Source organism: Coccomyxa subellipsoidea (assembly GCF_000258705.1).
Source record: "Coccomyxa subellipsoidea C-169, whole genome shotgun sequence".
Classification (NCBI taxonomy): domain Eukaryota; kingdom Viridiplantae; phylum Chlorophyta; class Trebouxiophyceae; family Coccomyxaceae; genus Coccomyxa; species Coccomyxa subellipsoidea.
The window spans coordinates 444,357-463,633 of NW_005178041.1; the positions used below are offsets into that span (position 1 = coordinate 444,357).

Below are 19,277 nucleotides of genomic sequence, written 5' to 3' on the forward strand. Positions count from 1 at the left end.
ACTCCTTAATTTTCATCTGCCAGGATCCCACATCGTTTGTTGATAAGCAAAAAATTGACTCCTGAAAGATCTCTGATACAAGAAAGCCACATTCGCAGCGGGGCTGGAAGTGCTGGGAACCTGCTCATCTGCATGCAAATTGTGTCCAAATTAGGCGACGTTCAGCCCTAGCACCCAAGCTGGAAGACCTTCTCTGCCCCGTCTTCCAGCTTCATAAGGATCGACCCTGTCTGAGCTTCTCAGTGAACATACGTGATGGCTTTACCCCGAGCGTTAGGGGCCACCTTGCTACCACGCTGCGCTGGGTTGTTACAGCAGTCAGGCAGAGCATCAGCAGGTGTCTTATCGCCGCTCGCCAATGGTCTTTCTTCCAGAACATTCGCTGCTGATGCAGCTGAGGCAGGAGATGATACAATAACAGTGGAGGTGCGCTGCATTTGGTCAAGAGCCTGTTTGAGGATAGGATCTCTCTTGCTAGAACGTACTGCTTTGACCAGATGCTAGTGTGCGCGATTGCCCTTACATCTGAAAGGGAACTTTCAAAATTGATGTCGGCGATAGTTTTATTCCTTCTTTGCCACGTTCACTTGGAAGTTGCTGCTTGTGCTTTTTCCAAGCTCACCTAGGGTTGCAGGCTTGGAATCTGTCTTTTGTACGCCTGGCTTGCTCTGTGGCGGTGTAGAGAAGATGTGAGGTGATTTCAAATACTGTTTCCCGTATGTGGAGCTTGATACCAGGATGGATGGAGGCTCAGGCAGCTGAAAGTGCCTGCCATGGATGTCTGCAGGTTCGGGAATACCAGGCCCATCACATTGAGGCACCTGGGACTACTGTGACCACAACAAAGGCTGAGTTAGTGCAGTTCTTTGAGAGCATGTACCGCATGAGGCGGATGGAGATCGCAGCAGACATGCTGTACAAGTCCAAGCTCATCAGGGGCTTTTGTCATCTGTAAGTGTTCTACTTTATCTTCTTAACTTCATTGTCTCCTGAAAATCACCACCATGTCTGCCACACATGCTGCGCGCTATAGACTTGATCTCAGTGCCATCTTGGAGTGATCAAGAGCTCTTTTGTCACAGATACGATGGGCAGGAGGCGGTTATTGTGGGTTTGGAGGCAGCATCTACCTTCCAGGACTCCATCATCACCTCGTACAGAGACCACTGCACGCACCTGGGCCGGGGAGGCACAGTCTATGATGTCATTGCAGGTGCAGCTGATGCACATTTGCCGAATGGACACCACCACTGAAGGAGTTCTCTATGCCATGTTGGTCCATGCAGTAGGCAGATCTTTTCATAGCTGAGTGTTATGGGAAATGATGGCAGCTTGGCAAGGTCAGTCTCAGCACACCCAATTTATGGGCTTGGGATTTTACGCAAACAAACATGGCAGAAAATCTGGATGCATGAGTGTGGCTTCTCTACAAAGCAGAGACTGACCAGTGGGGCCCAGTTCTGAAGAGTTTCATCTGCGCTGCAGAGCTGATGGGGAGGGTAGAGGGAGCCACGAAGGGCATGGGCGGCAGCATGCACATGTACAACAAGGCGCACAACTTCTACGGAGGGCAGGGCATCGTGGGCGCGCAGGTTCCGCTCGGAGCCGGCCTCGGCTACGCGCACAAGTACCGCAAGGACGGCAGCGTCGCCTACGCAATGTGGGCGGCCCTCTCTCTCCCACATGGTTGTGGGTGCTCACAGGCCAATCGATCTTGAGGAAATGGGTCAATTGACCTTGGGGAAATTTCGGATTGTGACAGATCTTATAGATTATCTTCATGACTTCCAATCTTAGAGTCGATTCCAGAAATGCAGATTGCCGGTACATTCTAAATAGCAAAATGGAGGTCCCCCGGGGTGGAATCCTTTCTTCACATGAAAGGTGGTTGTAGCATGCATGCCGCTGGAAGCTTGAGCTGCCTCAGTAGAAAGCCTCACTCCTGTTAAGACGGTGTGATGGAGATTTGCCCGGGTTGCCAGACATTATGAATATTTTTCACGCCAGGGAAGTGAATCATGGGTGCACCCCAGGGACACCCACTCAAAGGAGAGAAGTCATGTAAGGGTTCACAAATGCTGTGCAGGTACGGAGATGGTGCAGCAAACCAGGGGCAGATCTTCGAGGCGTTCAACATGGCGGGCCTGTGGGAATTGCCTGTCGTCTTTATCTGCGAAAACAATCACTATGGTGCGTTGCGCCCTAGATGTCTTATAGACAGAATGCTTGAAAATGTTGTGGTGGTGCAATGCTCATGTGAGCACTGAGCAGGAGGCTGGCAGCCCTGTGGCTGCTTATGGACAGCATGCAGGCAGTTTTCTTGTGCACTGCATGCCTTCCCTGCTCTGTTGTGCCTCACAGCCGTTCTTTTTGATGCCACACACCTCACCACATGCCTGCTTTCTATCAAACAGAAGCGTGGGTCCTGAGCTGCTGTAGTACTTTGGCATTCCCAGCGCTCTTTCTGTAGTTGCAGATGTGCTGCTGCTGGGGTGCAGGTATGGGCACAGCAGAGTGGAGGGGCTCCAAGAGCAGCGCGTTCTACACTCGGGGAGACTACATCCCAGGCCTCAAAATCGATGGCATGGATGCACTGGCCGTCAAACATGTGCGCCCCCTTTGCTCCGGTGCCTTTTCGCATGTGCTGTGCCACACATTTCTAGCAGCAAAAGATCCAAGGCATTGCCCAAGTCTTTGGCAGTCGATTTTGACGGCAATTCCCTACTGGATGCATGTTGATATCCTCACATGTACCTGATGATGAGGCTACCCCTGGTCCACCATGACTCGTCCAAATAAAGCCCTTCTCTGCCTGCATCTTCCCTGAGTGGCGGAGGGCAATGCACCTGGGAAGCCTCAAGGATCTATCCATTGGGAGATCGCCGCTAATCTCAAAGCAGGACGATCCTGAGGACAGTCGGTCTGGCCCTGACATGGCCCCGCGCAGTTTATGTTTATAAATACCGGGCCCAACAGCTGGCTTGAGCAAGTACCCGCACTGCAATTCCAGAGATTATGATGCGTGCAGTTTATTGCCCCTTGCGTCATGTAGTGGAAATTTCGCCTCCCCTGTGTGAGCCTCCTCTTTTATCGTACTCACATGGCCCCGCGCATGCATGCAGGGAGTGGCATACGCGAAGGCACACGCGGTGGAGCACGGGCCGATCATCCTTGAGATGGACACGTACCGCTACCACGGCCACTCCATGAGCGACCCGGGGTCAACCTACCGGACGCGCGATGAGATCACCCAGATCCGCACGCAGCGCGACCCCGTGGAGCACGTGAAGAAGCTGCTGCTCGACCGCGGCCTCGTCGACGCCGCCGACATTAAAAAGACCGAGAAGGTGCGCTGCCCTGCATTTCCCCTGAAGCCTGAAGGTTGGCCGGGGTGGTTACATCGATGTCAAAAAGTCCGAGAACGTGTGCGGTCTTGCATCACCCCTGAACCCTGAATGAAGCCTGGGATCTCTCCTCCGATTGGTTTGAGCATGGTGGATGCCACCGATACTAAAATTCCAAAAGGGTGCGCAGTCCTGCATTCGCCCCTGAACCTTGAATGTAATCTTGAATTTGGCGTTACTTGGTGGGGTTAGTATGCTGGACTCGGCAAGAAAATGGAATCCCAAAATGCGAGGATGTGATCTGTGAAAGTGGGAGTGCTCAGCGCAGCGTAGCGGGGCTGGCTGCTAGGCTGACAGCCCTGAGTGAAGCTGTGCGCTGGCGGCATGACAATAATCAAGGCTGGAGTATTAGGGCTCTGCTGGTGGCCGGTTTACTGCTGTGGCGGAAGCACCTTTGATGACAGCAAGCCCCCCTCATCAAAGGTCCAGCAGGGAGTTGTGCTTCAGCAAGGACTGGAAGAAAGCCTAGGTGTCAAAGGCCCTGCTTCGATTGGCTGTGCACTTCAGGGGAGACAAGGGAATCTGGTGCAGAGAAAGTTACTGAAGATCCATGTGACAAACTGCTTGTCTGCTGTGGGCTCAACACAAGCGAAGTGTTGACAGCATGATAGCAAGCACAAGAAAATGAGGGGTGTTTGGCACGTCTCTTTGATTGCTGCCTCGCCAATCTGCAGCTCGCAGCATTTCCGAGAGCCTGCATGCATGCGCTGACGAGAGGAGTGGTGCGCTGTTGCAGGCCATCAAGAAGGAGGTGGACGAAGCAGTGGAGCGCGCAAAGCAGGGGACCATTCCCCCACCAGAAATGCTCTGGAAGAACATCTACGCAGACCCCCTGGGCTCTGTCATGCGTGGAATGGACTCTCAGACCAAGATCAACCTGTCCTGAAGCCTTGACGAGCACAGCTCTGCGTTCAGGCACAGCTTGCACTGCAATTCGTGCTGTCAAGGCATCTGAGAATTGTGGCATTTGTTCAGATTCTATTGGTTTATTTTTTCGCATTGCTGGTGGGCTTGAACATTGTCAGCAGTTTTGCTGTGGTTCTAGCCAAGGAGGAACACTATTCTTGAAAAGCGCAATAGTATGGTAAATGTAAGTCCAGGGTTGGATACGGCTGAATGTTCAGCTTACACATTCCTCTCACTGTCAACTCTCAGCCTCCAAAGAAGTGCAAGGCAAGGCACCTTAAAGCCCCTTCCTTCCTTCTGCATTGATGACTCTTGAGAGATCTTCACACACTTATTTCATTCCTTCCTCACTTGTGCAAACGAGTTCTGGCCGCCTGGGGGTTTTCGATATCAACGGGTCAGGGCCCTGCAAAGGGCCTTCAGTAACCAGATGACCTCTAGGTGGCGTCACCAAATGACTGACGCAGCACAGACATGCTCTTTGCTGTGCTGCAAGACTTCTTTCAGCGCAAATTAAGTTACACATCTGAAGAGGTACTAGTGCAACAGTTCTGCTGCAGGGAGGGCAGCAGTAATCATTATGCCACAACCTGAGCACTGACAAACTTATGGAAATAAAATATCTGCCACAGAATGCATCATGATTGATTCTGCTCAAGCTCCATCTTCAATTTCTTTCGTCCTTGGCAGTTCACACAATGCTGCTGATGGAACTACCTGCTACCAGGACGGTGTCTAGAAGTATGATCTGTTCATAAGATCTGCTGCCAGTGGCAGGCCCCATGCACTTGATTAAAATTCATGGAATCATTTGACCTCAGCAGAGAAGCTACAAAGTCTACTTCCTCTGCGCAATTTAAGGCTGCTGCCTCACACTCGGACCTTTGAGGAGATACAGTCGGATGACAAACCAGAGCACCAGAGGCAGCACTAGGCCGCAGGTCCATGCCAGGGCAAAGTACCAAGTCCCAAAGGCTAGCCCAATTGCCATGATGGTGCAGAAGGGCAGCCATGTCTTGACTGCCCCCCACCAGCCCACATACCGCCCCTTCAGGAACACCATGACCGCCTGCAATTGCATGCAGGCTTGTAAATGTCTTAATTCATGCATCCTATTTTGACTGAGTCAGATGCACTCTAACATGGCCTACCTTTTCCTGGCCTCTGCAGCTGAACATGCACAGCATAAACTGAACATACATAGATTTGCCAAGGCATGTAATGATCTGGCCAGAGCAGATGGATGGTTTCCATGGGCCATGTAAAATCCTGGAGTTGTCATGAGACCCACCAAGCAGACGGCACTCCAGTCTGAGGAGCCCCCATAGCTCAGCTCGTTGAGGAAGTGCGCCACAAAATTGTGGCAGTTGTCGGTAAGAAAATTGTACATGCGCATTTTGTATTCCTCTGATGCCGCCTGCGCACCAGTCAAGCAGGTGCCTCCTGCTCAGATTATGCAATGCAATCAGATGTCCCCGTCAATTTCAAGAGCACGGTTGAACCCTGCTGCGCCTGCATGGCATCTGCAGCACATGCAGGAAGCCACAAGCATTAGACAGACCTGCAAAGTAGTGTCCCATTGAATGTCTTCGCCTGCGCATGCCGGTGCTGGCCTGGAGACCGCAGGAGCGCTGGCGGCGGCTGATCCCTTGGCAGGATCCAGGCGTACATATCTGTGCACAGCATACAGGTGAAACCCGGCATGCAGCAGCGATTGATGTCACCTTTTGGGGGATGAATCATGGATAAAACGGGCCTCAGGGCTCTGCGACAGTCTATATATGCTCCCTTGCCGAGCTATCACTCACTACTGTAGCTATTTGCCAGGCACCTTTGTGATTGAAAGGCTGCGCGAGACCTGCAGAGCTTGAAGTTGCTCCAGTACATCAAGATCAAAAACTCAGCGAGGGGCACAAGAGGCATGAGATTATACCTGGCAGGATTTCCAAAGGCCAGGCTGTCCACGCTTATGAAGTAGGGCCCCGCAAAATCCAATATCACACCCTTCGAAGTACAGATGCCCATGTGGCCCACAAACGGCAGGAGCCAGGAGATGACAGGGATCGGAGTCCACACAACGCAGAAGGGAAACTGCACCAAAAATTAAAGTCATGATTACGTCCAAGATTGCAATGGCATAATAGATGATGAGTCTGCTTCGTGACTCACGGCATGCAAGCTACCTGCTTTGGTGGGACGATAGGAAGAGGCTCCTGGCACATTATGTCAGATGTGTAGGTCCAACTCGTAAGTTACAAGGGCTAATACCATTTTAGGGATACTTTTCTGGGTGAGTCGAAAAGTACTGACCCGATCAGATCACAGATCAACTGCTTTGCGAGATCAACTGCCCTGCTGAGAACAAAAGGACTTCAAAAGTCATTAATAGCGTGTTTTTAATAGGTTTTATTTTTCACGAATTTGCAGATCATCCACAAATTTCTTTCTTGGTTCCTCATTTCTTGGCATGCCATGTTCTGGTCGGGCGTTCCCGCTCGAGATGCACTCCTCACTGAGGAGTGTATGGCATGTCTCAGGACAAGATCTGTTCAAGTGTGAAGAGGAAAGTTGCATTACAGGTGCATATGTCGCAGTCTTACAGGCTGGAACCACATAACTCAATTGACGTTAGCAACCTCAGAGAACAACCGTGCGCATGCGCAGTCTCCACAGATGGAAATTTCCCAGTGAGCAGGGACTAGTTAACTACTAATATTAGTTGCAGCAACGTTGCAGCATCCTGCATGTCAAGCCACAGCACCCCCTGATGGCAAGCTACAATGCCCTTGTACAGCAATGTAACACCTCTATACTCTTACATTGGCTTCACTCCCCACTTCCTGCGGCAACGGACCGCCGCGGCGCGAACTGCGCGCTTTCGGTCATCGACCGCCTTTGACAGGGCCGCCAGCACCTGCCGGCACATGCCCGTCACATGCTCAGTTCCTGCCCGTTGACATATTCTCCCTTGCATGATTTCATTCTTAGGCGAACACCCGCTTGGCATGAACCAGGGCTCGACAGCGAGCCGGAGAACACCCGGATGTAGGCCCCTTGGCTTAGTCAGACTACCAATATATAGCCTCTCTGCAGTGGGCAGCTGGGAAAACAGATGTGGTCACTCCCGCACTGCAGGTAATATTTACCTGGGGCCTGAAGGGGTGCAGCAGGTGGTAGGGGTAGGCAGCCAGGCTCTCAAGGGCACGCACTGCATTTGCTCTGTGCGCCGCCGGACCTGTGGAGAGCGTGCGCTCTGCACACAGCGGGATGAGCCGATCCAGCTCCCCTTCCAGCACTGCCTGTCCTGCAGGAACGAGAGCACAACAGCAGTCAGTCAATTGCACGCTACTGTTGCCCTTTGAGCCAAGAAAAATTGCTCTGATCAAGGCAAGACAGAGCGCAAGCCAGTGAAGAGCAGACGCCTCAAAGACAATATCGTCAACCACTTAGTCTTGTGCAAAGTGCAATTTGCAGCCACCGCAGCCTCATGGAAACCTGCTGCAATTCTTCATCAAGCCCCGAAGCAATGAGAGGTATAAGACAAGCAGACCATAAGCTTACACTGAGCCTTTGCCATCAGAAGGGATGAGCAGAATGGCCGGAGAGAATTATACCTTGAGGGGTGGCGAGCGCGAGCTGCACTTGCTGCAGCAGGGAGTCGGCGGCGCCGTCATCGCTGACATCACCGAACGTGCTCAGCGCGACAAGTGATGTCAGCGTAGCCGGCAGCACGCGATCGTAGCCTGCCCTCACCACCGCAGGCGCGCTCCTGTTGGCGGCAGACAGCAGCCGCTCCAGGCAGTAGATGGTTCCCCTGGACGGCGCTGCATTGCCCTGCTGCATGGCCGCCTCAAACACTTACACTCCCCAAGCCATGCAACCTTCAGCTTTCGACCATGATACAAGCTGCTCTGTGGTGCATATTAACTTGCATGGGATGCATCCCTTGCAGCGTGCTATCTTGTACCAACAAAAGTCCACATGTCCCTTGGTTTTCTGGGAAAAAATAGCTGCTGGATGATTTCAATTTCCGAGACCCTGCAAAGAGCACAAACCAGGGAGTTCTCTGGTTACTGACATACAGTCACCACTGCAGAGACGTACCTGGATGAGCAGATCAGCTGCTACGGTGAAGGCGCGCTGCTGCCATAGAACTCTCCCCTTGCCAAATATTTGCGAAGGCCGGTTCAGCTGCCGGCTCTCGTCGATCTCAAGCAGGCTCCCAAAGACCTGCGCTGCCTCTGCTGCAGTGGCCTCGCCTGTAGGCATCGTAATGTCCGCTGACGCCGGTTGTGCAAGGGTCAAATCATGCGACAGCTTCAGGGCAGCTCTCAAGATGTCCTGGAGGCGCCAAAACAAGTTAAGTCAGTACAGTGAAGCCATGTGTCATATGACATAATTGTTTACCCCAAAGTGACAGGTGCAAATGCGTTGTAAGATACCAACAGGTGAGGAGTGCATGAGAAGGTGTGCATCACCTGGAAACGGGCATGGCCTCTCATGACCAGGGCTTTGGACAGCTGACCTAGGCACATGAGGGCGCGCTTGCAGCCTTTGCCCTTCTGTGCTATTTGTGGGAGCAAGATGTCATCCAGAGCCACAGCCACAGCTCTGTCGACCTCATCTGCAGCGCAGCAGCAGCAGCAGCAGCAGTCATTATTGCCGTCCACCAGCATAGCAATTTAAACTGTTGTAAGGTGAATTAGCAGTAAATGATTGAGCTTTCCAGGATATCATGCGGGCAACTTTCAGACGTCGCAGCAAGCTGTTCCACGCTGATGAGATTTAAGTGTTAATATCACGAAAGCGGCATGTAAGGGGAGTGGGCAACAGCAATGCTTCTGAGCACCTTTGGGAGTCTTATTTATGGCTGACGCTGCCGCAGCAGCAACTGTGGACGCAGCAAAATTATCCTCCATTCCCAGAGCTAACTCCAGCAATGCTCGCAGCATCTGCAGGCGCGCCTCTTCTGCAGCAAAGGCTGCCGGCAGCACGGCCAGCGCTGCTGCTGCAGGAGCAACCTCCTGTGCTACCTCCGCATGCGGCCCTGGAATGCCACGAAAATAATCATGTACAGCATTAGGAGGGCACAGCATGAGAGCTAGGGCTGCGAGCCTTGTGAAGGTCTTGGGAAAAGGGGGCTATATTCCAATTTTAACTGTAGTATACTTCTATTGACAGAAATGTTCATCATTCGAGCATACTCACGGCTAATTACATGTCCCAGAGTATGAATGCAGTACACACTACGTAGTAACATGCATGAGGTCTGCATGCCAGGTATGCACGTGTACTTGCAAGAGGAAGAGGATGATCACTCACGTGTGGCAAGGGATGCAGCGCCAGACGTGACAGTGCTACAGGCAGCGCGTGCAATCTTTGCATCCCTTGTACCGCTGCAGACGCTGGTTGCCACCTGAGACAGGGTGGCTGCGTCGTGCAGGGCCGCGCCAGAGATGCTGCTCTTTGCCTGCCACAGAACAGCACAGCGGCGTCAATCGCTGCAGGCTAAGCAGGATGCTTGCGCCAGCACATGAATTGATGCTTAATTGTGTGCAATATTTGGAGCATACATTCATGCAGATTCATGAATCAAGAAGCAATTACGTGACTTGTTAAATCTACTGATCATCATCTTATGAACAGCTCACCTTGAATAGAGCATTGACACCCTTGAAAAGCTGCAGCACTACACGTTCAGCGGCTTCGTTGTCCCCTGCCAGCAGCTTCTCGTCTGACAGGGTCATGAGTAATGGGCTATGATGGGATCCTGCATGCCAAACGACCACCTTGACTAAATGTTCACAAATGCTCCTTCCATGACGCACTACATGACTTCCAGCAGGAATCAATTCAAGGAGCACAGAGCCTTGCAGCCCTCACCATCCTTTGCGGCAGCTGCAGCAAGAGCTGCAGGTATACCAGCAACAAAAGCAGCCAAGATCGGTGTCCTCAGCTCCCTGGAAGCCCTGGCAACGCTGGCCAGAGCTTGCAGAGCCACGCTATCTTCTCCAGTGTGCCTGCCAGAAGAGTGTGACTGTGCTGCTCCAGCCTCTTGGCTGCTACTAAGCTCGGATCCTCTCTCTACTCTTGGCACTGGCACTCCAGAGATGGATGGTTTAGGTTCGGGTAGGCTGGCTGCAGCATAGAGGCACGGGAGTGCAGATCCAGCAAGCAGGTCAGCATAACCTGCTCTGGCCATGCCCTCCAGTGCTGAGCACACCAAGTTGCTAACTGCTTCCTGATTGCCTGTGCTAAGGTGCTTCAGCTGTGCCTGTGCTGCAGGTGTGCTAGACTCTGCCACGCTGTCTGCGTAGACATATTCAAGCAGCCGTTGCAGAGCTTGCTGCTGGTCTGTTTGTGACAGAGGGCTGCCTGCCTTGGGAAATGTTGCAAGCTCTGCCAGCACCTGCAGGACACATGGTACATTGATTCAGGGACACTATCACCATTACCTCACATTATTCTGGATAAAAGTTGTACATCATGGCTTTCAGCCGTTCCATGGGGGTTGTCATGCACATCCAGACGTCATCTTGATTCAGGGTGACATGCATGAGCACAAGCTTGCCTGGCACTCCAATATTTGTTTGCACATTTGGAAGAGCCCACCTGCAGTTGCAGCGTTAAATTTTCTGTCTCTTCACCAGCCCTCTCTTCAGAACCTGGTGCGCCACCAGGATCAAGCTCTCCTACCCCAGCTTCCTGCGCGCTCCTTGCTACATCTCCTGCCAGCTCATCATCTTCCATGTCTTCTGAGTTCAAGGCTGCTTGCTTTCCTGCTGATTCAGTGCCCAGGGCAAGCTGCAGCACATCGGCGCCCCTGCCTGCCAGTAAAGAGGCAATGTCCCTGCTGTCACTTGTTGAACTGCCAGGCTGACTGGACACTGAGACAGCAGGCTGACCATTTGCATGGACAGATGCAGATAGTGCCTCTGCAGTGCCTGTCCTTGGCGCCCTAGCATGCACGTCTGTAACGGCATCGCGCGTGGAGCTGACTAAGCAGAGCACAGCCCTAAGTCCCAGCTGCCGGCTGTCACTGGACTGCGCTGCTGCAGTGAGCCTGATGAGGCTGCCCAGCAGCCTCTGGCTCACCCTGGTGCTCCCTAGCAGCGAGGACCCCGCCACCTGCATGCACAGACAGTCATTACAATACATACATCATCAAGCTGCACGTGGAATAATCAGCAGCAAGTCAGAGAGTCTGCATGAAGACAAATGAGAATAGCAGAGGGAGAAGATAAGAGGTGGGACTCACTGCGGCCAGAACAGGCAATGCGGCCTGGGAGCGGCGGAAAGCTCCCGCGAAGCCGCCGCGCTGCCCGGCGTCCGCCACGTCATCTAGCAGGTCGCGCATAATCCCATCATCCAGCACAAGATCCACCAACTGCGTATTTCCCTCTGTCGCCAAGCTGCGCGCGCACTCTCGCAGACATGCTTGCGCCTTCCCTGCCAGCTCCTGCACCTGTTGCAGCGGGTGAATTACCCTTCAAGCATTGTGTGGCATGATGAGGGCAGCACATATATCTCCAAGGCTGCTGCACAATGAAAGCGTGGGCATCTCTATATCCATGGCAGGGAAGGACATGGGCAGTAAAGGATTGGGGGCAATATGGATAGCAGCATGCCTTGATGGCATCTTCGGCAGCTAGATCCGGCTCGCCAGGGGCAGTGAGGGTGCCTCTCAGCGCTTCCCAGATCTTGGGCAAGTGCTGCTCCGTGGCGGCTGCGCCGTAGCCCGTTGTGCACACCGCCAGAGCTGACAGAGCATCTTCTTGTGCCTGCCTGCAAAATGATGACATCTTGTTGGCCCTTGCCGCTGTTGGCCATTGCGGCATCCAGTGAAAGGCACGCTTGTGATGGTTCAGTGGCCTTGCGTGCGGGGCTCTTGCTGTTCTTCTTTACAACGCAACTTGAGGGCTAGCAGAGTCGTCTTAAAAAATGATGGCATGTCAGCCCACTTGGTATAGAGATTGACGCACAAGCTAGTGCCATTTATGTGGAAGACAGAGTTAGCCCTGGGCGGTGAACCTTTGCCATGGGAGGGGCAGGGCAGCACCTGAGGGAGGACGAGAGCTTCTCAAGCAGCATGGGGATGACATATGGCGCAAGTGCAGGTGCGGCCGAGAGGGCACGCTCCACTCCAGCCACAAGCTCCCCCCGGGTGACCTTGCCCTTTGTGTCGGCAGGCGGCGTGTACACAATGGGGAAGTAGCAGCCCAACACATCCATCAGCTCCTCTGCATGCTCCTCTAATCCCTGCATGCGCCCAGAATGACGTCAACTAGCATCACCATGTCAACAAGAACATGACAGGATACCCTCGCATGCGCTTGGACGGCCTTACAACAGCTGGTATACCAGTATGCAGAGTGCAATGCATGCATGCATCTTGGAAGGCCTCCTTGCATAGGAGTGCATAGGAGTGCATAGGAGTGCTCCCAGGATGTCACAGCAGCGCCACCTTGGCAGCTGCTTCTCCAGAGTGCGCATACAGCTCGGCAAACGCCTGTATGGCGCTGAAGCCTGCTAGCAGGCATCGAGGGTCGCGCTCTCCATCCAGAGCCGCCGCCGCTCCCTCCAACAATTTCAGAGACGTGCCCACCAAAGTTGTTCCATAGCCCTGGGCACGGCATCACGACTCACATGCTGAGCAGGACTACGCCACATTTGCTCCCAGATACAAGCCCTCGACGAACAGCCATTTTGTGTGAGGATCCTGCTTGAAAAGGCCGTGGCATGTCAGAGAAGACGATGCAACATTCAAGAAAGAAGAATGTGAACAACAGATTCAAGAAAGTTTTGAAAAGCTTTACCTTGGCTAGGGCCAGCAGTAGATGCAGGCAGAGCTGCCTGTCCACCACTGTGAGGCTCCTGACATTGACAGCCAGCAAAGCTCTAGCGATCTCCACCGCGTCAGCTGACGTGCATCGGGCGGGAGACTCGCCCCTTTGCTGTACCAATGCCAGGCAGCCTTTCAAGGCTGGTCTCAAGGAGGGCCTGCGTGCCATCCAAACCTCCTCACGACTCATTGCTACAGTCTTTGGACGATCCACACCCTCGAAAATAGAAGGGTGCATGCTACTTCACTGCTGAATGTGCCATGCGCCGTGGTCAAGATAGAGGGCTGAAAGATGCACCACGCCTTTGGCAAGGCAAAGGTGCTTACCAGTCAGATACGCGGCTTGCAAAGAAGACAGCCAAATGGTGCGCATCCTGCACTGAGTCCAGAGCCGCAGGGACTACGTCAATGACCTGGAGGCCAGAAACAATGCTTCAGTACAAGTCAATGCAAAGCAACACCATACCAGACATGGGAAAGCAATTGGAAGTGAATGCATCTGCTGGCAATGTGATGCACCTCTGCCAAAAGAAGTGCTCCCCGGGTCCTGGTGGAGTCATTGGTGCTGGTCAGCACATCAGCAAGCGCCTTCACCTGAAAGTGCAATCCATTACTTTAGTTTATGTTTCAACGAATGTGACACACTGTCAATGATATAGATTGTTAGAGCTGGCTGTGCTGAGTAAGTCAAGAGCAGGTGATCTGAAATCTACCAGATCTAGGATAGTGAGCTGGGATCCTCTTAGCTGCTCAGAGACAGTATTAAGGCTGTCGTTGTATTCAATAGAGCCTTCATCGGATGTTAGGAAACTCTGTACGCCTGCTGGAGCACTGGCAGGCGAGGCCATCGGTTCCGAGGTGCTTGATTGGCTGCTATATTTGTAATTCAATCGCATTAATCGAGCCAAAGGATACTATTTATATTGTGACGCTGATCTCCTGTGTTTACTGTGGCAAAATTTGTATAAGTAGGAGAGTGATGATCCAAATGTGCTTCCAAGTTGGATTGCAACGCGCACACCACAGAATGATTGCTGCCGTCTCTTTCTTTTGATGATCGATCGTAATGTGTCCTGGATCGATCTCTGGCTTCCATGAAGCAATTGAGGCATGTGCCACAGGTGATGAGTCATCTTGCATTCAGAGCCTTCCGACTTCAGGTCAATTGCTCAAGGCTTGAGGCTCAAACACTGCATCCCACAAATTTACAACCAGGATTGAAATAGAGTACTATAGATGTGCACTTCTTGTAAAGCAGGCATCTTGCTGAGCAAACAACGTTTATTTCTACATCCGACTCAGCGGCAAACTGCCAAGATTTGAGAGGATCCAGCATGCATTTGCCTTTCTAGGTCTTGTCATATTCAGTATGTTCAAAATCTCTTTCGTTCTTATGCCGACATTTGTGCCGTCCTCCATTGGCGGGAATCTTTGTCCTTTCGGACATGATGTGAGAGTGACCAAGCACCCAGGGCTGTCTGCCCACCTCCCTCTCAGAAACTTTGTTGGACAGAAGTACCCTTTTCAGCCATTAAGACGGTCTGAATCCTCCTCATTGCAAGTGTCGAGCCCCACAGCTTCAGCAGACGTGAAAACATCCAAGCAAAGTAATGACAGCCTCACTAGCTCAATTCTTTCGGATCCTGACATCGAGGGGGATCCAATCAAATTTCTCCGCGTCTCTGAGGCATATTGGCAGGCGTGCCCCCCTTGCGACATATTAGTATTCATGCTTCTTTTGCTTGTTCTGCCAAGCTGCACTCATAGGTGCAGCCTCACATGTACTTGTGCGCATTATTTCGTCATTCATCTGGAATTCTGCAAAAATCTTGGTTTCTCTTCGGGTGCATGCAGGCTATGAAGAGTGCGCCTCCAAAGAGAGGTCCCGCAGTGGTGCGCGTGCGACATAGGCGGTTGAATGATGCTTTGGACTGCGATGTGGCGGTTTGCGGAGGCACTCTTGGCTTGCTGGTAGCTCTCGCTTTGCAGGTGAGTCGCTGCATGCATGCGTCTGAGATTGATCATGCACCTTGCCACGCTTCACGCAATCATGCCCGATTTTGCCCCTGCCATCATGCACACATCCACTTTCAATACCTGCAATCTGTGTGTTGATGCTCTCATCCTCATGTACTGTTGCCAGGATGCACAGATAACTTGATTGGGCACTTCTGCTCTGCAGCTGAGGGGTCACAGAGTGAGCATTATTGAGAAAAGGAGGGTGGAGGGGCGCATACAGGAGTGGAATGTGAGCAGGCATGAACTGCAGGTACACACTCCATCACTGGATTTTTTATTCAGACAATGTTCTTTGAATGATAATCACACTAACTAAGCTGTACATTTGGACTTCAGTCGTTTGATGTCTGCTCTAACAGCATGCTGTACTGCAGGACCTTGTGGAGCTGGGACTAGTGACCGAGCCCGAGTTGTCCCAGTCAATCGCCACAGAATTTAACCCAGTCCACATAGGTTTCTATGACGAGTTAAAACCTCAGCCGGACATTGTAGCACATGATGTCCTCAATCTGGGCGTCAATCCAAGGTGCGTCTATGACGACCTGTTATGAAGTATACTTCTTGGAGAGTGACTCTTCCCATGGGTTTCTCACCACACATCAACCTGTAGCGGATGCTTCAATGCAAGGCTCATCAGATGACTTTTCCTGTGTGCATCCATAGGACACTACTGGGCTTCATGCGGGCTCGTTTCCTAGAGCAGGGTGGCATCATTTATGAGGGCGCCGCCTTCCACACAGCTGAGGTGTACCCTGAAGGGGTAAAGATCCAGTGAGTCCCTGAGCCTCCTGTGCTACAGCTCATTGTGCAATTCTTCTCAATTCACTGGTGCTCAGCTGACAGATCCTGATCGCTCCATTCAGGGTGTCAAGTGGCACTGAATCGCCCATCACAGCAGGGGATGCCAACAGGCCCCTGGCAGCACGTGGCGTGCCCTCAGAGGCTTCTAGGGAAAGCCATGCATCTTCCAATGGTGCAAGTCCAGGGAATGATAATGGAGAGGTCTCTTGCAGCGGGCGGCCAGAGCAGCTCACTTGCCGCCTGCTCATCGACTGCATGGTATGTGTTTCTGCTTCCAGGTATTTTTAATCTTCCCGAATGCTCAATCTCAATTTCTGTGAACACTTGAAGACACAGACAATGTGGCAATGTGCAGGGGCATTGGAGTCCTATTGTACGCCAGATGCGAGGGTCTAGCAGGCCGGATGGCATGTGCTTGGTGGTAGGCTCTTGCGCTACAAGCTTCCCAGCTGAGAGAAATAAGTAAGTACACCATCTTGCTCTTGTGTATCGAGTAAATTTAATTGGGCGCCTCCGGCTCTTCTAGTCATATTCATAGTCATTGGTCTTCTGAGCATATGAGGGAAGCCATGCTGCACACTCAGAAAAGGCCCTGCCGTGTGCTTCTTGCGAGCATCAGGTTGACTCTGTTGCTGATTTGGTGTCGCGCTGTGCAGGTCAGGGGATTTCATGCGCACAGTCACAGACGCAGAGGATGACATGCAGTTATTCTGGCAGGCATTCCCTGCACAGGGCGGCGCTGCACGCACCACCTACATGTTCACATACGCAGACTGCGCAAAGCAACGACCCTCTTTGCAGGTGAGGTTCCTCATGTGACAAAGTCAATGCAGCAGAGCTCGGGACATGTACAGCCTTTGATTTCTTTGCAGAGCAGCTCAGAGGTTGGGTCTCCATATGTCAGTGTACTGCTGTGCAGGCACTGTTGGATAGATATTTTGAGCTGCTGCCAGGCTACCAGGGAGTTCCCTTGTCCTCCCTCAAATTTCAGCGGGTACTGTTTGGCGGCTTCCCCTGCTACAGCTCCAGCCCTCTGCAGCCTCAGTTTGACCGCATCCTGCAGGTACCTTGCCACTCACCTCACTCATTTGGGAACCCTTACCATTGCACGTGGCATTGCCTCTTCAAGACCTGTTTGGCCGGCAGCAAGTTCTCTCGAGGTCACACGTTATCTTTGAAAGACTCTTGTGGATTAAACTCCAGTGGTCATGCACTTGCAATTCTTTGGTCCCTGATGTCTCAGGTGATGGAAATGTTCTCCTGTCGGCACAGTCCCACGCGAGACAATGCCAAGCCTGCATATCTAAACGGTCACTTGCTTCCTGCAGGTGGGCGATGCGAGCTCATCGCAGAGCCCGCTGTCCTTCGGCGGCTTCGGCAGCATGCTGCGCCACCTGCGCCGGCTGACAGAGGGCCTGGACGCTGCCCTGCAGCAGGACAGACTTTCCAGGAAGGCCCTGATACTCATACAGGTGAACAACCGCCTTATCCTTATCATAGACTGTACCCTCCTCATTGACGGATCTCTTCAATTTAGCAACTCGGCGCAGCCCAGCATTGCTCATGTTGCTGTTGCCTTGCCATGTTGTAAAAGGTCTGATTAGCAGACAACTCGTCCTGAAAGAGAGGAGCCCACAGCCAGCATGCATAATTACCTCATCTTTGCTGTTCTTATCCACAGAAGCGTGATCTATGAAAAGCCTTGCCCTCTCAAGGCATGCAAAGGCATCCAGCGATCCTACAGGAGCAAGAAGAGATCAGTTTTGTGTGTGTGCACGCAGCCGTATCAGCCGTGCCTAGCAGCGGCGTGGCTGTTCCAGCGCAGCATGGCCCTGCAGATGGGGCAGTCGCGCGCGCCACGCGGGCGCCGGGGCCAGCTTAGCGGCTTCCTGCCGCCTTCCCATATCAACCGCCTGCTGCGTGCCAACTTCCGCGTCATGCAGGTGGGTACCTTTGTTTGGCCACGGATGGCTTGAACAGCAGGAGAATGCAAACAACATTGCAGACAATTGCATGGTGACCTTGCACAGCTTAGCTGTGCTCGTGCAATGCTCGGGTAGACAGCAGTGACTGCATACAGACTCTGCCTCGGCACATTTAGCGGTCTGGACTGCTCGCCTCTAAAGCATACATCATGGCACCAATTCTTGCCCACTTTGAGGATATATGTGTGCGGTCTTTGCAGCTGCTGGGAGACCGGGTGCTGCGGCCATTCCTGCAGGACACAATTCAGTTCTGGCCCCTGACAGCTGCAATGACCGGCACCCTTCTGTTTGCCCCCGTTACCATCGGCCGAGTGGTTGTCCAGGTGCGCATGCAGTGCACTTCACGGTCCTCTGTCTATCTGCGTAACCCCAAACTGGCTATCTCCAGATGTAGCTGCATTGATGATTGATATTCCAGGCACTGAGCAGGTGTTCCTGGGGTTCTGTCTTTCTTTAGAAAGCGTTATTGACAATTGCTTCTGCAAAGCTGCGTATTCAAAGCTGCGTGGTATGGCATGCGCAGGTGGGCCCAGCTGTGGTGCTGAACTGGTTGAAGCACTATGTGATGTTGGGGGTTTATACGCTGCTCAACTTCATATCAAAGCCCTTTCGAGGAGTCTTCAAAGGCTACAGGGCCCAGCGCATGTTTGAGGCTTGGCAGTGGGGCTCTGGGAAGGACCACACCTACAGCCCACAGGGGTCGTGAGGCAGCCTTCAGGCAGCCGCTGTCTCATCAGGCCAATCAACTATGCGCAATGTGGTCTTGACCTGGGCTGTTCTCAGTCATGACTGCCAATGCGGCAACTGCCAAGGATTGCCGCAGTCCAAGGACTGCGGCATGCTTGCGCAAGCAAACGGAATCCTTGTAATGATATCCCTGGTCTGGGTTGGTAATTGATATCAAGCAGATACTGCAATGTTCCAACTAGTTCGTCACGCAGTCCTTGAACACCACGTGCACACGTGAACTCAGGCTAGCCAGGCTACTACAGTTAGCTAGCTACCTATAGGTTCAACCGGCTATAGCTAATTAGCTAATTAGCTAGCGCTAGCCAGTACTGTGGCAAGATCTATTATGTTGAGGCACACTGCATGTCACACTGTAGTCCTTCCATTTGTGTCTACATGCCCCAAAGAATCAATATCATACTCTTTCCTAAGCCTTGTTGCCAATCACTGCTTGGCAAAAAGTTTAAACCGGCTCGTGGCCAAAATTGGCGTTTCGGAGAAATGCCTATCTGTTGAGCGTCACCGTTGAGGCACTGAGTTCCCAGCAAGGAAAATCTTGTGCGAATTACATCCCCTAGATTGTATTTAACG

At 52.4% G+C, this 19,277-nt stretch overlaps 3 protein-coding genes across 3 annotated transcripts; 2 read left to right on the forward strand and 1 right to left on the reverse strand.

Annotated features, from left to right (window-relative positions):
- The first annotated feature begins 215 nt into the window (after positions 1-215).
- COCSUDRAFT_52298 (hypothetical protein) lies at positions 216-4,514 on the forward strand. The gene is made up of 8 exons (XM_005650800.1): positions 216-426; positions 788-951; positions 1,083-1,213; positions 1,486-1,660; positions 2,087-2,190; positions 2,499-2,608; positions 3,123-3,347; positions 4,141-4,514. Exons 1-8 carry the CDS (start codon positions 256-258, stop codon positions 4,288-4,290), a joined length of 1,230 nt encoding a protein of 409 aa, XP_005650857.1. The 5' UTR covers positions 216-255; the 3' UTR covers positions 4,291-4,514.
- Positions 4,513-6,732, reverse strand: COCSUDRAFT_52299 (DUF778-domain-containing protein). The gene is made up of 5 exons (XM_005650801.1): positions 6,494-6,732; positions 6,244-6,401; positions 5,872-5,983; positions 5,602-5,727; positions 4,513-5,379 (listed from the first exon to the last, which is right to left on the reverse strand). Exons 1-5 carry the CDS (start codon positions 6,530-6,532, stop codon positions 5,167-5,169), a joined length of 648 nt encoding a protein of 215 aa, XP_005650858.1. The 5' UTR covers positions 6,533-6,732; the 3' UTR covers positions 4,513-5,166.
- A 7,813-nt stretch (positions 6,733-14,545) lies between these two features.
- COCSUDRAFT_11899 (hypothetical protein) lies at positions 14,546-17,948 on the forward strand (the record flags this gene model as incomplete). Its single annotated transcript, XM_005650802.1, has 9 exons — positions 14,546-14,875; positions 15,335-15,421; positions 15,546-15,697; positions 15,835-15,942; positions 16,309-16,434; positions 16,629-16,773; positions 16,892-17,035; positions 17,301-17,444; positions 17,754-17,948. 9 exons carry the CDS (start codon positions 14,546-14,548, stop codon positions 17,946-17,948), a joined length of 1,431 nt encoding a protein of 476 aa, XP_005650859.1.
- Between the last annotated feature and the right edge of the window lie 1,329 nt (positions 17,949-19,277).

Coding starts and splice junctions, on each gene's coding strand:
- COCSUDRAFT_52298 (XM_005650800.1), top strand. CDS start 256: ATGGCTTTACCCCGAGCGTTAGGGGCCACCTTGCTACCACGCTGCGCT. Junction 2,191..2,498: donor CTGCGAAAACAATCACTATG/GTGCGTTGCGCC, acceptor GCTGGGGTGCAG/GTATGGGCACAGCAGAGTGG. Junction 3,348..4,140: donor ACATTAAAAAGACCGAGAAG/GTGCGCTGCCCT, acceptor GCGCTGTTGCAG/GCCATCAAGAAGGAGGTGGA.
- COCSUDRAFT_52299 (XM_005650801.1), bottom strand. CDS start 6,532: ATGTGCCAGGAGCCTCTTCCTATCGTCCCACCAAAGCAG. Junction 6,402..6,493: donor CTATCGTCCCACCAAAGCAG/GTAGCTTGCATG, acceptor TTTTTGGTGCAG/TTTCCCTTCTGCGTTGTGTG. Junction 5,984..6,243: donor GCCTTTGGAAATCCTGCCAG/GTATAATCTCAT, acceptor TGCTGTGCACAG/ATATGTACGCCTGGATCCTG.